Raw genomic sequence first — 17,532 nt, 5'->3', positions numbered from 1 at the left:
GAGATAGATTTTATTATAACAAATATTGACAAATCTTAGTCTAAAATTATTTCAATGAAATGTTTTTTTAAAAATATTTGTTTAATTTTGTACTCATTATTATTGCATTTAATTTTTTACCTTTTTTTCTTAAATCAGATGCATCAACTTTTATGCCTAATAAGCCTGGAACTGTACTTGTTGAACTCACTTTAGAAGATAAAGAGTATCAAGCAGTAGAAGAAGAAGTAAGTTTTTTTTTTAAAGTATTGTCATAATTATTTGCATAATTTTGAATTTTTATTAATATACATATGTTTTTTCAACTTTCATTAATGTATTTTTGCATTTTAAAAACAGATGCAAGCCACTATAAGAGAACATAGAGACAATGGGCATGCTGGTGGAGTTTTCATGAGATATAACATTTTAAAAGTAAGAATATTTACCATACTATCAGGTTTTCACCAAAATTTCAGATTCTGTGCATATTCAGTATTCATGTTCAATATATTCAATACCTATTGTTTTTTTAAGTAGTGTTCTCCCTAAGTGTTTTTAGAAGGAAGGCCCTCCCGCCTGTCTTTTGATCCCGATAAATACACCCTCCTTCTTTTTGTAAAAATAAGTTTCCGCTCATAAAATTACTGACTTTTTTTCCAGAAAAATATTGTTTTCTTTACCACCTTTTTTAATGAAAAGTTCACTTCCAATTTATTTAGCTGTTTATAATTATTTAACTTCAATTTTTTATTCCATTGCTTCACTCTGGTAAGATTTTTTTTAAATGTGTTCTAGTTTTGTAGTTAAAATTTGCATGATATTTGGTCCTTGAGATATTTTAATCTTTTATTTGGTGGTGGTGGGGTATATCAATGAGTGTTTTAGGGATTTTAAATTTTACCATTATTTTTTTAATAAATACCTTTTATTAAAAAATGCTCCTTTAAATGTTTATTTTCTTATAATTTTCAGTTTAAAAAGTTGAAATTCAAAAAGCTCAAGAAATAAATTAAAAGTTCAAAAAGCTTTCAAGTTATTTATCAATTAATCCTTTTTTTTTTTTTTTTTTTTTTTTTTTTTTTTTTTTTTTTTTTTTGTTGAAGAAAATTTATTCATAGAGATAGTTTTTTAACTTGCTTTTAATTATTGTTCAAAAGCTTCAAAATTTTCTGTTATTTTGATAATGGGTGAGAATTTCTTTGTGAATTATACACATAAAATAGTATAAGAGGGTTATTTAAAAATAGAGAATCAAATTTAGTTATTGCATAATAATACATATTTTAATATATTTTAACAGTGGTAAGTGTGTGTCCTTTCAATATTTAAAGTGCTTTTTTCTGTGAGGAAGCACCGTGCCCTTTTTTATTCCTAGGGTGAACTCTAGTACGAGCAGAATTATGTGATTTTAGTTAGAAGAAATGAAATAAAAGTAACTAAACTGAAAGAAAATTGAGTGTGATTTTTGCATGGAATGTCTTATTGTACAAAAATTAGAATACTCATTAGGATCTATTCACTTCTCTGGAAAAAAATATTAAAGATTAACTTTTTTTGGCACATATTTAGCTTTTGCATAGGTGTTGGACATCTTCTGAAAAAACACAAAAGCTTTGGTAAGAATTAAATTTTTTTTGGGAATCGGATTTTGAAGGAATGGCCGTCAGTTATAAAAATCTCTTAGAATGTGTTGTACATTAGAGCTTAATAAAATTGTTAATTAAAATGACATGTTGTTGGTAGTGGAATTTTTCTTTAAATGAGAAACTAACTTTAAGCTTGTCCCTAGTGTGATAAAATAAAGCTTATTGTAATACAAATATGCAGTATAAATAAATATAATTTTAATAATCTAATTTATTAAAATGTATGAATGTTTTGATTTTATTTTTTTTTTTTTACAATGGCAAAATTAATTTTGTGCTCCAGAGCAGAAAGTACATTCTCTCGTTCTAGTTTTTCACTCAAATGTGTAGCAAAATAGCATTTTACTTTTTTAATGCAAAAACTTTTTTGTTTTATCTATTTTTTAAACAAAAATTTGCTGAGAAATAAGAATAAGTTATTATATATAATAAGCATAAGTTAATCTATAAAAGTATATAGTTTTTAAAGAAGTAAGCTGTAGGTTAAAGAATACAATTTTCAAGCATTGATATTATTGTTATTGCAAGCATTTTAACATTTAGATTGCTGAAAAATGTGTATTGGCTGCTATTAGTTTTTGAGGATAATATTTAGGTAGCTTATTATTTTTAGCTCACATTTAGTAAATTCGCATTTTTAGCTAAGTTTCAACCCTATGTTTTATTTGCATAACATATTTCAAACAAATTTTAAAATTTTTGTTTTATGTGAGTGCTTTTATTTAGACTTCTCTTGAACACGTTTTTATTATTTTTATTTTATGCTTAATTTCAATTTAGATTCTTAACAAAATATCATTTTTAATTATAAATTTTTTTAACAAGCCCTGTGGCAAAATCTTTTAGTGCTTTTTGCGACATACCTCTCGAATACCAATATCTTTCTGCAAAATACTTAAAAATAACAAATAACATTTTAAAAAAATAACATTCTTAACAAAATAAAATTGTTAATCATAATTTTTTTTTTATCAGAGGCCCTGTGGCAAAATTTTTTCGTGCTTTCTGCGACATACCTCTCTAATACTAATATCTTTCTGCAAGATACTTAAAAATAGCAAATATACATGTTGTTAATTTAAAGTAGGAGACGCGTTAACTTCAAAAAATTAATAAATAAAAAAATCAGATCAAAGGAAAATTTTTTTTAAAATGAGCGATATTCCCACATTTTGTAGGAAGATATAACACTAATTATTTCCTTTTTCACAGTTTGAAATTCATCATCACGCTAAAAAAATAATAAAGATCATGAAATCTGTTGCAGTAACTACCGAAAAAAGAGATCGACGGCGAACTCACACGAATTGGACTCATCAAAAAGGGTTACTAAATGTGTGTTTTCATTTTGAGATTCAGTTGTAATAAATAATATAGTATTAAAAATATCGGATTTTAAAAGCTATGTGGAAATCAGTAGTAATAACTGCTTGAAAAAATAGAAAGAAAATTTTTTTTTTTCTTCATTATTCTCAAATGAGAATGGAAAAATCATAAGTATTTTTTTCCACTCCGATTTGCGAGAAAGGCATCTTTTGAATATAATTCTGAAGAAAAGATAAAATCTTTCAAAAATTTCTGCAGGAAAGAGAAGCTAAATTTTTTACTTTCCAAAGGAAAAATCTTTCTGCCAGAACTCGGTAAAGTTTTGCGACAATGTCACCACAACTCTGCCAGGGGGATCAGAAGAAAAAATCTTAGTTGAATCAGTTGATGTATCTGGAAGTGGAATATGTGACATTTTTCTCAATTAATCATTTTCCATTTTGTATCTATTAACTCAGCTCATTTTAATAATTTAAACTACAAAATTTGATTCTTTTGTATTAGTTGAAAACTGTGGTTATTTGTTTAGATTCAAAAGGTACGTAACAGAAAATTATGGGAGAAGTATTGTCATAGGCGTAAAGAAGTTAGTGAAGAGAATCATAACCAGGCTAATGAGCGTATGTTGTTTCATGGTTCCCCCTTCATAAATGCGATAGTACAAAAAGGTTTTGATGAACGTCATGCCTACATTGGTGGAATGTTTGGAGCAGGTATGTTTTTATTTACTTAGATTCTTTTCAAATTATAAAATTTCAGTTGCTCTTTTTTTCATACATATAAATTTAAATAATTAATATCAATAATGACAATTATTTCTATCTCAAGCAAAAAACATATATATAATATAAAATCTTGCCAAAAAAATAACTTTTTATTTAAAAAAAAGTTGTAAAAAGAATTCTCTTTCAGTTTGTCAAATTGTTAAAACTGTGAAACTAAAACTANATATATATATATATATTTGATAATTTTTTATAAATTTATCATATTCATATATCAGTGATTCTGTAGTCTTTGAAAATTTCTTGGGTTCTTTTGGGTCCTTTTTTTTTAAAAATAAAAACTGTCTCCATTTATCATAATTTAAATCTTTATTTTTAAAATATTTATAAAAATAATGACTTTATGATTAAAAAAATTGTGATTATTAATTAATTCAGTAATAAAAAATTAACACAGAATTAAAAAAAATTTCCATATCAAAATTATTTTCTCCATTTGCTATAATACAGAAAAAAAAGTTTGTTTACTTTTGCCTGCAAACCTGTAGATTTGCTTTCCTCCCCTTTCTTTTCTATTTTTGGAATGTTGAAGTTACCCTTCTTGGGGAAGTATCGTAACCTTTTTTTTTGTGCCCTGTATAATTTCTGACATATTTGATGCACTGTAGTGAGTAAGCTTAATCACTGATATGTATTTTTACATGTATTATCAACAGTTATATTTTATGTATTTTAATTGTGTTATTTTAAATGATTCGTTAATACTTTTGCAGGAATTTACTTTGCTGAAAATTCTTCAAAAAGCAACCAGTATGTTTATGGAATTGGAGGTGGCACTGGATGCCCTCTCCACAAGGACAGATCATGTTACATTTGCCACAGGTAAGTTCTATATTAAAGTTAAATTATGTCATTTTTAAAGATTAAACTATTTTTTTAAAAAAAATATGTTTGATGCAATGATCTTTATTTATAAAATAATTGTTTATTGCTAAAGGTTTTATAAAAATTTTATTTTTTCTGTTTTGCATTTGCTTGATTATTATAATCACCAATCAAACAAACTGTTGGTCAAAGATGACATACAATTTGAAACATGTATTTCAAAAAAAGAAATTAAGGTAAAAACGTTCTGCCTTTTGCTTAGGAGCCTGCTATTTTTTTTTTTTAGAGAAAATTTTGAAATTGTTAAGTTTATCAGCGAACGAAACAGTTAACTGTGAAAACTATAAAACAATGTTTAAAAAATAACTAGTGATCACAACAACAAAGGTGGGTTGCTTTAGGACAAAATTAAGATGTTCAAGCTATTATTTTTGTTGGAATGATCTGTCGAATGGTCTGTGTAGGGGTCAGGGAACTTGCATCAGAAACGTTCTGGGTTCGAATCCTGGGCAAGGCACGGATGTTCTTTCATTCTCTGTATTATCTGTCCTTACTGCAGGAGCAACATTTTCCCACCTAATATGGTACCCTTGGAAAAGTGGCCAACAAATCTGCCCTTTAGATGTCTGTATGAGGTAGGTCATTCCCAGACGGGCATTGGGAAAAAAAGTGGGAATGGTCTGATAAGCAGCAAAAACATTACCTATTTTTTTTTTTTTTGTCAGCTTCACCATTTGGTGATGAAATTTGTAGCTAATTATGAAATTTGTTTTCTTAGCAGAATGCAGCAAACTTTATACTTCTTTTTCTTTAATGGATTTTTCAAATATGAGTAAAATTTTCCTGCTGTTTGTGAGATGTTCTGATAATAAATTTACAAGTTATTTATGTGCTATGAGCATGCTCTTTTTTAATTTTTTTTTTTTAAACATGATTCAAGTTTTATATTTGGTTTACAATTGAAGTATGTTCATAATGGATCCTGATGGCATTATCTCAGCATATCATATCTAATGTGCATCTCGATAAACGGCGTCTCAACCAGACTGGTTCGTAATCTTACTTAATCGTGATATGTGGCAAAAAAAATCTATCTAAGTGTACTCTATTCTGTTCTTAGGCAGAGTTGCCATAGGTTGAGACATTGCTCTTAGTGCCCTTTGTGAGCTAACCCTTGTATTACATTCTCATACACTTACATTCGGTCTTAAGTTTTTTCTTAATTTTTTTTAAAATAGGATTGCAAACGTATGTATCAACAAAACAACAACCAAACAAAATAAAATTTATGTATGTTTTTTTAATCAGAAATTTTTCTTACATACTATTACATTATTTCAAACAAAATTACATTAACCAGGGCTGATTGTGCTCCGGAAAAAATCCGGATTTCCGGATTTTTCGCTAACAGTGATCCGGAAGTTTCCGGAGATTGAAGGTCCAGACGTTAAAAATCATTGATCACAGAAGTTTCCGGAAATCAAGTTTTCAAAGGTGGAACTTAAAAACACAGTTTATTTTATTTGTTTGTAAAGGAGAGCCAGAGAGATACTTCATAAGCGTATAATCATGATTAATATTCATTTTTTATCAGTAAATAGTTGTTATAATCATAAACTCAAGAAAAAAAGACATATTTGTAAATTTTAATTACTTCTCCAGGTCATCATAGGTATGTGTAAATGGTATAAGTATGTGTAAAATTGTGAATATATTTTAAGTAAACTAAGAAATATTGAGAAAATGGAAAAATAAACTTGTTTAAATTTTTTTCAATTTAAACTTTTTTTTTAACTCAAGAAATTTTCTGGATTTTTGGCTTGGGCTCACAATCACCCCTGATTAACAAATTACATTGTTTCAAACAAAAGTGAATTGAAATGTGAATAACTGTGAATGAAAATGTGAATTCTTATAATTATGCTGGTTCAACTTTTGCACTATGTTTTTCTTTTCATTTTAATTTACCATCAGGTGCATTAAAAGTCAATCTCAGTATTTTTTAGTTAAAAAAATTATGTGATTATGAGTTCTGAAAATATTTTAAATATGTTTCTAACTGTATTAATATAAAAATTTAATATTGTTTATTCAAATTTTTAAATTAATCTTAATTTTTTTATTTCCCTTTTAGGCAGCTAGTGTTTTGTAGAGTAACTCTTGGCAAGTCTTTCTTACAATTTAGCGCAATGAAAATGGCTCACGCACCTCCCGGGCATCATTCTGTTATTGGTCGACCCAGTGTAGGTGGGCTTTACTATCCTGAGTATGTTGTGTATAGAGGAGAGCAGGTAAGGAGGCAATTTTTTGACATTTTTTGCAATTTTTTGACATTTGAAAATATTTAAGGATATTAAATAAATTATTTGTTCTTAAGCTTAAAAGATTTAGTTAAACTAGTTAAGAAAATATGTCATGTGAAAATTTATTATGGGACAATTTATTAATTTATTTGAAAGAAATCATAATTCTTTTATGCAATTTGCCTATAAGATTGGACAACGTCTTTTGATGTTCCTTGAAAGAAAAAAATTGTTTTTTTGGACCCCAAGAATTGAAAAAGAAAAAAAAAAAATGCTGGACAACAATGTTTTTTGAGATTTCTAGGTTAGGTTTTGAAACTTCCTTAGAACAAAATATTTTTTTACGTTGGATAGAATATTCATATTTGTTTGATATATTTATTAGAATTTAATTTCAAATGATAATAGATATATTTTTATTTAAAGAGGCAAAAAGTAAGAGAAGATTTGCTATTGCAAGTTGAATTAGATTGTATTTATTAGACAAAAAATGTAGGAAGACATTGCTCATAATTAGACAAACTAAAGTCAACAGTGAAGCGAAAGTATCCACAAATAGCAAATCTTTTAATGATTTATGTATGTATGACATTTGAACAATAACTTTTAGAGCTCGGTCATAATGTTCTAACTTATTCACCCTAATCACAAGCTATTATGCCTTCAGTTTTCCTGTTATTACAATAAAAGCAACTGGAAAAGTTAAAAACTTCTGTAGAAAAGTTTTTTGATGATGATGCTAGAAAAAAATTTCAAGTTGCTTGAAAAAAGATGCTGAAAAGTTATGAAGTAAAATGGCACTTTATATGATTTTATCTATCTATACCAGAGTTTCTATAAGGATGAAGTTGAGGACTTTTTTGAAGTTAAACATTTGGATTCTATTTCAAAGAGTAGTGAAGGAACTGAGTTGGATATTAGATAGAATAGAACGTTAGTTGGATATAACGATAATGATTTTAGACCATTGTAAAAATTCTAGACTTAATTTAATATAATAAGCAACTAAAAAAATCCAACTGATACAAAACAATAATCAGAGCAGTGTTGTTGCTGTGTGGTACAGGAACATGCTTCTGTAGTAGATTTGACATTGATAAATTTGAAGTGGTTCAAAATAGATGTTTTAAATCCACTTTTTAAATACCAGTGCCTAGTAAGATCAGAAATGAAGTTTTGCTGAAAAGTCAGAATGATAACTATTAGGGAAATATTTGCAAAAGATGGTGAAGATAGATGAACCATGTCTTAACTCCAAGTGGCAAAAAGTAAAGGGGTAGAACCAGGATAACCTGGCAGAGGCAAATAAATGAAGATGGGGCATATCAGATTAAAGGTTGCAAGGCACTGGACTAGAGACAAGAGAAGAATTTTAGGAGTAAAGTTGGAACCTTTGCTAGATTGTACTAAGTGCTTTGTTAATGAAAAAGTTTAAACATGTTGTGTTTCAGTCTTCTTTTTTTTTCTTTCAAAATTAGCATGAATTTTCAATGCAATTCAACATTTCTATTTTTATTTATGTGCTAAACTAAAATTGTATGTCTATTTTAACTTATAATAGTATATAAGTTTATATGTTAGAAGTATATAGCTTAAAATTATAAATATATATTTATATATTTATTAATAGGCTTATCCAGAATACCTCATCACTTACCAGATAGTAAAACCTGATGGTGAGCCACCTTCATCTCCAACATCATGACCATAGAGCATGATAGCTTTGTTTCTTTTTCTTTTTTTTTAAAAATCATTACATCTTTTTACAATACTTTATACATTTTTTATATTGAGAAAAGTTAGATAAATTAAGTTTTTTTATTGCAATGTATTCAGAATACAATATGCTAGCAGGCATTTTAATTTGTTGCAATTTCATTTGACAGTTTACATAACTTTAAATGCAACATAACTGGAATGAGCTTACTATTAAAACTGAAATGTGTGGTATTTTGATAAAAGGAAACAAAATATTAGTATAATTAATTTTTGTTACCAAATTAATTATTGCATTTTTTGTATTATCTCTATATATATTTAAAATTGATTAATTAATTAATATAATTAATTGCAATAATTCATCATCAGAAAAATTTCATGTGGACTTTCAGACTGACCTTTGTATATCTGACAACTTCTCAGACTGACCAATATTTTTTATCAAGAAATATTGCTTGATTTTACTTTTTAATTATAGAGCTTTATGATTATATCATTTTAAATTAATATATACTTATCCAACATAATTTGTTTATTTAAAGTAAAATTTTTTTCTTTAAATGTCAGAATAGCTGTCATTTATTTTTATTTAATTAAAAATGTTTCCCTCTTTATAAAATCATTTATTTTTTGTGCAATTGAAATTACTATTTTCTCTTTAAATTTTTCTTTTGCAATTGGCAACACTATTTCTTTCTTCAGATTATGGTTCCATGATAGCTTGTAAAGTTTTGTTTGATGAAATGTTTTTAATAATCCTGACCATATGCCATAAACAGATCATTAAACAATAGTAATAATTAATAATAATAATAAATCCTCTAATAAAAGATCGCTAATAACCAACCCTAATGGAAACTTTATATCAATACTTTAAAGTTTTATTATGATACTAAGATTTGTATTCTTTCTTAACTTTTTTTTTATTGAATTACCCTAATAACAGCTATAATAAGTATCTTAAGATGACGGAAATGCTCCTTAAGGCAGATGACAAATAAAATCAACAATTTCTTTTTTAAAAATTGGTTTTCAAGGCGATCATTTTTGTTAAGCAATGAGATGGAGTTAGTCTTGATATTCAGTTAGAAAAAATCATCCAGTACTTTTTTTTCCATAAGCAGCTTGATTTGTTTACTTTCTTGAGAAGCTTGAATCTCTATATTTTTTTTAAAAATATATCATAAATTTACTGAATTAGCAGAGATTTAATTTCAAACATTGATACTGTATCCAACTCTGAGGTATTCTGTCAATAGTGAGAAGACATATATAGTGTTGTCTTACTCACAGATTAATGTAAATTAGCTATTGTTGCTATAAAATCTTTGTTACTTTCGCAATTATTAACTGGCACTATGTCATTAACTTGTGTTAAACTATTGATACTCAAGTTGCATTTATTTTTTTTTTGTAGAAATCTACATTTTAAAATTTATTTCTGTCGCATTTTGTCTGTGTCAAAAATCAAAAATTTATTTTAATTACTTTTTCATAATTTCAACTGTTTATATATTTCTAGACAAATTAGAATTTTTGTACTTTTTTCTCTTTCCTTTTTTTATTAAAAAAAACAGTAAAAGTAATTCGTTCAAAAAATATTAATAAAGTATTGGTAAATTAATACCAATATTTTATTAATATTTTTTGAAGATATTAATATCAATATTAAATAATTTTTAAAGAAATTAAAATTTTGCATTCCTAATAATACAAAGTTTTGTCATGTACATTTTTGCAATATTTGGCCTTGGCTACTAAATTTCAATGATGATAAAACTATATAAATCCTTTTAAATGAAGATAAATAATAAAATGACATTAATAAAATTAAAATATATTAAAAAGGTTTGTATTTTTTAAGTTACTTCTTATAATATAAGTCGCCTTAGGACGACTTAAAAACTAATTCCAAACTTTGCATTTTTGATGAATTTATGCACTTTTGTATCATTTTGTAGTAATAATTTTTTAATGCATTTTAATTGCAAATTCTTAAATGCTTTATATAATTTTTTGCATTGTGCGTAAATTTTGAATTAAATGAAATTAGTGAGAAATTAAGAATTTAATTTTGTTTAGTTTATTCTAATTATTAATTTGGGCATATTTAATAATAAATTAGTACACAATTAAGGTGTAATAAAAAAATCTTTTAAAATTTGTTAGAATTGTAATTACCATAAAAATTAATAGTCAGTAAAAAATTATACACAAGTGAAAGTGTACTGAATAATTAAGCCGCTCAAGGTTAAAATTTTTTTGTTTTAAGTCAACAAATTTTGTTTTTTAACATGCCTGGCTCTTTTATATCAAAATTCTTGCATACATTATAATTTATTGTATATTTATATGTAGTTGATTCCTATGATTGTCAGCAGCTTACCTGTTTAATTTCTGAGTGCATGATAGTGTGTAAGCTTTAACAGGTTTGATTGTGAACTCTTGTGCCTTAGTATTTTTGCTAATACTATTTATTTTATAGATAATTTTACTAATTAATACATTTTGACAATAGCTTTTCTTAGAAAATAACTTAAAAAATATATATACTTATAAATATTGTATAAATCAAATGTATTTTAAGTTTAAGAAATTCTATAATATTAACTCATTGCGTTGCATTTCTGGCAAAAGCTTGATTTCTTAATCACTGCACTTAATATATATTTTCAGAAACTTTGCCAAAAAGTAAGCTTTTTTGGTGTCTGGTATTAATGCTTCAGCAAGGAAAAATTTTATCAAAATATGTATCGCTTGTGAGGAAGGCAATAGCATCAAAACCAGTTTGATTGCATGATGCAACTTAAAGTCGTTTTTAATGATTGCTTTTTAACTCTCTGTTTCTTCTAGCAAATCAAACAGGTTTTCAGTCTCCTTTTCTTTAGCAGCAGTTTTGTTTGTTCCTCACTTCTCACTTGAATATTAATTTGCAAACCCTTAAACATATATTTTTTCCCACAAAGAATCTAGAAATAAATATATATTGAGGAAAGTGATTATAGAGCACCCTGCATTTTGTATATTTTTTTGTCTTCGTTTTTAAAAATACAAACTGTTTTTTAATATTTCTATTTTCGGCTTTGTTTTATTTTCTGTTATTTATTTCTTCGAACAATTAATAAACTATCAGTATTTCTTTTTCTATCAAAACGTTTCTTCAGAACTCCTTTCTGTATTTGTTTCTGTTAATTATTTGTAAAGATTTAGAACTAAATTAAGTCATACCCATACAGACAGAATTAAGTGAAGCCTTTTTTGCTTTTCTTTCCGCTGTCATTCTAAAAACATTTGAATGGTGCATCAATTCTTATTAATATTTTAATAAGTTGAGTACATAAAATGACATACATTAATGATTCATGTCCCTTTTTCTACTTTCAAATCATATCCTGAAAATGTTGGCATGAATTTTTTTTAAAAAACAAAATCTTATTATATATTTATTTGCTAGAAAGTTTTTCTTTAGATTCTTATTTCTGTGATGTGTATTATGTTTCAAAGAGACTGAAAACATTAATTTATTATGAATGTTTTTTTTTTAAGTAGCTCACACATAAATATTTGTTAAAGTGTAAATAGATGTTATTTTTTTAAATGTAATTTATTGTTGTGTTATTTATTTGTGTGGGAAACTGGTGTCATGCTGTAATATGTCTTTCTTCATTAAGCTACTTTGTATAAAGTACTTACATCATTTCAATCTAAAAGCAGTAGTGGAGCTGCCACCACACAAGCATTCCAAAAAGAACTTTATAAAATGTCACATAACTGTAAAGTTATTTAACAACATTTGAAAATCAATGATTATTTATTATTAAATGTATATTAGCATGTTTGTCTTGCAGCATGTTTTTTTCTTAATTAGGTATGGTATATTCTTAAAGAAAATTAGAATGTTTTTGAATTTTTTTTTTCTTCCTGAAGCAATAGTTTTTTTCTTCTTTAGCTAATAATTTTAAATACATCATTTATAGTTACTATTTGCATCCTATTGCTTAAAATGTCAAAGTCAAATTACTTTTTTTTTCAATAGGCATAAAATTTATTGAATTTTTATTTATATTTTTCTTCCAATTTAGAAGAAGTAACTACTAATCATTCATAAAGCATTATAAAGCATTTTCTTTAGCCTCCAGGATACAGATATGCTGTGGGTTTGACATTGCAGAATATGCAAATTAATGAAAAAATTATGTGAAGAGCAAGAATTTTTTTGCTCCTGTTAGAGAAGAACTCAAATTTGTAGCATGGAATTTGATGAATTCTTATAATATATTAAAATGATATGAAGTTCAAATTAAAGTTAGCATAATAACAATCTACTTAATTGTTCAATTCTGTAGAGCTTTTTTTTTGTTAAGAAAATATTTTGTTGGTACTAAATATGGTTTGAATGAACCAAAGTAAGCAATGAAACTTCGGTTTATTGATTTTTGATTAAGATTTTAAATTTTTATTAATTTTTAATTGAGTATTATTGGTTTTAACCTAACTGCTAGAAAAGTTTAATTTAAATATCATTGCATAAGCATGTATTACCATTACTCATTTCCAATTTTTAATTTGCAATTATTAATTTGTAAGATTTTAACATGTGTCTTTTGGAAATACTTCCGGTTATAAAATGTATACAGTTTGAAATTATAGAATATTCAAGTTAATAAAAAAATACTGTGAAGGGCAAACTTTAAAAAAAAAAAAAAAATTCAAATTTATCACTTGGATATTTTTAATACATTTTTACAGCTCCGAAAAAAGATATTTGGTGAAGTTCAAATCGAAGTTAGCACACATCTACTTAACTGCCAAATTCTTTGGACTTTTTTTTAATTTTTTAAACAATATTTACTGTTGATATTATATGTATGGAAGAAACAAGGTAGGCTACTAAGCTTTCGTTGATGGTGGTTCTACTACTTGAAATTTGTTATTATGTACAGTTGTATATTTTCATTATGTACATTTTTGCGCAATTCCACAGACTCAAAATGTTATAGAAAACTGTTTTATTTTGTTCAAAGAGAAAACAAACCTGTTACAGTGAGGCATTGAGTTGTTAAAGTGTTTAATATATTTTATGAACTTTTAATTGTAAAGTTTGTGTACATATTATTTATAATAAGATTTATAAATTATATTTATTTATGCAATAAAATTTCAAACAAAACATTGTGGTGTTTATTGATTTTACCTTATGTTTTTTCAAATTTTTTTGAAAATAAAATCGGTCGGTATCAATGAAATTTTAAAGTCAAATCTAAGTGCATGGAAATAATTTACTGAATAGCTATTAGAAAATAAATCTATCTCTTAAGTTCCAAGATTTAGATTTACACAAATTTAAATTAATTTCAAAATTATCTTTTACAACTATAACAATTCAGTAAAATATTTGGAATGAGGGGAAGATCTCAGAGGGTTCCGTGATTTAGGATTTATATTCAACAAGTAATGATATTTTTAAACCTTTAATAGATTTGTAGTCAAGCAATAATTCATTATTAATTTAATGTTAAGGTTGTTTTTGTTAAATTATTTATGTAAAATTGCAATAAATAGGAAATTTTAAAAAAATACATGTATTTTTTCTAATAACAATGCATTAAGTAAATTGCTAAATGCTATATATAATTATTGCATCAGTATTTCTCAACGAACTTTGAAATTCAAAATAAAATAATCAAATTCAAGAATAAAAAATTATTTTTCTCTGATAACCTTTCTCACAATTTATAATAGTACTTTTTCAAAAGTTATAGTTCTGCATATTTTATTCGATTTCAACCTTAATGGCAAAAACTACTGGACTTACCTTATACAGCAAAAAACGTACTCTGTGCAGACTTTCGAATTCAACTGCTTAACATGAAACCTAATTTTGAGACATTATTCACATTGAATGTTTCTAAATTAATCTGAAATTTTTTTCTTCTTCGTTTGAATATTTACACCTGCTAATGAACGTTTTTTTTAAAAGTATGGGTTCCACCAACTGTAGTTCGATCGTACAGTTTCCTGGAAAAAATTGGGAACCGCTGGTTTAGATATATCACAACCAATTTTTCTGATGAATTTGCACTTTAGTTCATAACTTTATTTTTTTAAAATTTAATTACCATTGGTTTTCAAAATTGAGTTTATTTTCTAAGTCGAATCAAAAATAATTAATTATCGAGGAACCTGCAACAAACTCGATACTCGCTTTTGATAAAATAACTAACATGGAAAATATCAATGATGTTATCTTTTAAATGATTTATAAAACGGTATCATCTGTAACATGGTTTACGATATGGTCAATGCAATGTGCTGAATCCATGCGAAGTGCTCATATTTTACAAGTCACTCCCGAATATAATAATCTTAACCATTTTTATGATCGGGTGATAATATCGTGCTTAGCACACCCTGTTTAAGTTTCCGAATCTTTGCACTAACTGTTCTGGAGTTACAAGAAACCCATACACACAAAATCCTACTACAGTGAAACCTGCCAAGTTGGACACCTGCATAAGTTGACCTCAATTATCAAGAACGGAATTTTTCCTCAGTGAGACCTCGATATAAGGTCACCCTAAGGGACATCGCAAAAGTTACCTTATAAGCGGGGTGACCTTTTAACCGATTCATTAGCAGTTCGTAACTAAGCACATAAATAGTATACACTATGATTTTCTACAAATGTTTATACAAACGAAAACGATCGGTCATAAATTAAATATTTAAGTCAATAAATTTTAACAGAATTAGTAAAGAATTAAAGAAAGATAGATTTTTAAAAAACTTTTAATTTAAAATAAAGTTGTATACAAATGTCCTCAAAGTGTACATACACACATTACATCTTATCTTATTTAAAATAATCATTTATGCAGGTCTGTCTCGTTTCTGGTTTCATTTTTCGAACAATGATTTCTAGGTTTTGTAACTTCTCAAAATATTACTCAGCTCTCTCATGGTTTGTAAAAAAAATTCGCATGACAGTGAAGGCTTCCACTTGGGTTACAGCTACAGTCTCAGGATCACTGTCATTGTCCTCACTGTCCACAACTTGTGAAACAATTTCAGAAATTGCAGTTTGTTCGTTGGCTGCAGCATTTTCCTAAAACTCGAGAGGGGTAATTGCCTTGAAAGAAAGTTAAATAGGCTTTTGTTAGAAAAAAACTTCCCTCACCTCAGATAAAAATGTTCTTATAAACGATAACGATTTTTAAAACTTGACTATATATCCGATAATCTGTAACTAAGAATTCCTATTCAGTGAGCCGGGACTTTGGAAAAGTGACCTTATATGCGGGGTGACCTTATATGCGGATGACCTTATACCGAGGTCTGACTGTATAATACAAAGAAGCAAAACCTTTGTAACTTGACCACCTGTCTATCTTGTATGTTGACCACTGAAATAAGTCAATTTTGTCTAGGAGCATTATGAAATTTTATTTTAAAACCCTTATAAGTTGACCAGAAAAAAAAACTCAGAAACATTTTCTGTCATTTTGCGTAGTATGTTAAAATTTCACTTGTTTGGTGAAATAGTGTAAAAAGCTAATCTAAACCCTTTTGTGAGTTGACCATCTGGAGAAACTGTAGGGGGTCAGCTTTTGACCATTTCTTTTATTCATTCATTGAAAACAGGTGTGTTAGTTGAAAAGTTGCTCTTCAGGTTGCTATAGTGAGCAAATAGGTTTGTAAGTGTAGTAATAGAATAAATTTTAAAGTTCAAATAATTTTGTTTTGTTAAAGTTTTCAAATTACATGTTTTCGTGTTCTGATATTTTAAGGAATTATTTTTATTAAACATTTCACATGCATGCATAACTAACGAAATAATTTTTTTGAAAAAGGTTAGTTAAACATTAGAATTATTTATATGTAACAATCTGAAGTTCATTTAGATTTAAATACATTTCTTAAGATATTCATTCGGCCATTTGCTAAATAAAATTTTTAAATCAAGAATTTTTTTTTTTTAAATATATAGCAACATGATGTAGGAAGCGAAAAAGTAAACAATGACCCACCCCCTCTATAAGTTGCCCACTTGTCTAAGTTGACCACTAAAACAATGCACCACAAGTGGTCAAATTACACAAGTTTTACTGTACTAGCTAAATACCCGTTCTTTGTACAGGGTAGAAAAAAGCTAGCACTGTATCAGTATCGAGAAACATGTACCAACACACTAAAATTATTCCATTTTTTAAATATATAGTTATATTTTGTATTTTCCGGTGGATGTAGATAAAGCGTTGTTAGATAAGTTCTTAAATAAAGTCATACACGCTTTAAGTTGTTCGTTCTATCAAAATAAAGATTAACTATATTCAGAATCATTTGGCATGATACTGTTGCTCGAGGCCAACTTGCGATAGTCGAAATTTACCACAATCACGCAATTTTCTCTTGTACTTATTTTATAGACCGTAAAAACCTCTACTCCATAGTATCTATATCGAAGCTTCCCCAGTGTTGATGTGGTTTTAATAGGTATCATATATAATACCGTTTACCTATATTTGGTACCTATTAAAATTGCATCAATTACTTAATTATTTGGTGCCTATAAAATTGCATCAATTACTAACAGTAATTATAAAAATTGCGGTAGATCTTCGCGCTGTCGTGCCACAGGTCCCTGGTTCGACCCTCGGGCCGGGCAAGGTTGACTCAGCCTTTCATCCCTTCAGTGGGTCGATAAATGAGTAACAAGCATGTTTGGGGTTTCGCGTTCGGCTGACCACCTAACCGAAATGTCTGCTCCTGCACCCCAGAGCCCAAAGGTCAAGAAAACTGGGATGGGCGCAGTAGGCCTTGGCTCTCATTGGGCTGTCGCGCCGCTGAGTTTAGTTTAGTTTTAATTAAGAAAATTAATTAAGCATCATTTACGTCAATAATAATATGACGATTTTTTATATTTCTCCTACTCGCATGCCATTTGTG

The 17,532-nt window shown here is 27.2% G+C and overlaps 1 protein-coding gene across 1 annotated transcript in view; it reads left to right on the top strand.

Annotated features, from left to right (window-relative positions):
* LOC107456154 (tankyrase) overlaps positions 1 to 8,713 on the top strand; it is a 37,803-nt gene extending 29,090 nt beyond the window's left edge. Inside the window, exons 23-28 of the mRNA XM_016073938.4 lie at positions 139 to 227; positions 340 to 414; positions 3,484 to 3,667; positions 4,453 to 4,561; positions 6,699 to 6,855; positions 8,498 to 8,713. Of these exons, the coding sequence (XP_015929424.1) occupies positions 139 to 227; positions 340 to 414; positions 3,484 to 3,667; positions 4,453 to 4,561; positions 6,699 to 6,855; positions 8,498 to 8,572 (689 nt within the window). The 3' untranslated portion in view covers positions 8,573 to 8,713. The remainder of the gene's footprint in view (positions 1 to 138; positions 228 to 339; positions 415 to 3,483; positions 3,668 to 4,452; positions 4,562 to 6,698; positions 6,856 to 8,497) is intronic.
* Positions 8,714 to 17,532: the final 8,819 nt, after the last annotated feature.

The sequence above is a fragment of the Parasteatoda tepidariorum genome, chromosome 10 (assembly GCF_043381705.1).
Source record: "Parasteatoda tepidariorum isolate YZ-2023 chromosome 10, CAS_Ptep_4.0, whole genome shotgun sequence".
Taxonomy (NCBI): domain Eukaryota; kingdom Metazoa; phylum Arthropoda; class Arachnida; order Araneae; family Theridiidae; genus Parasteatoda; species Parasteatoda tepidariorum.
Note: the sequence above shows the minus strand (reverse complement) of the source record. Positions and strands in the feature narration are given on the sequence as shown.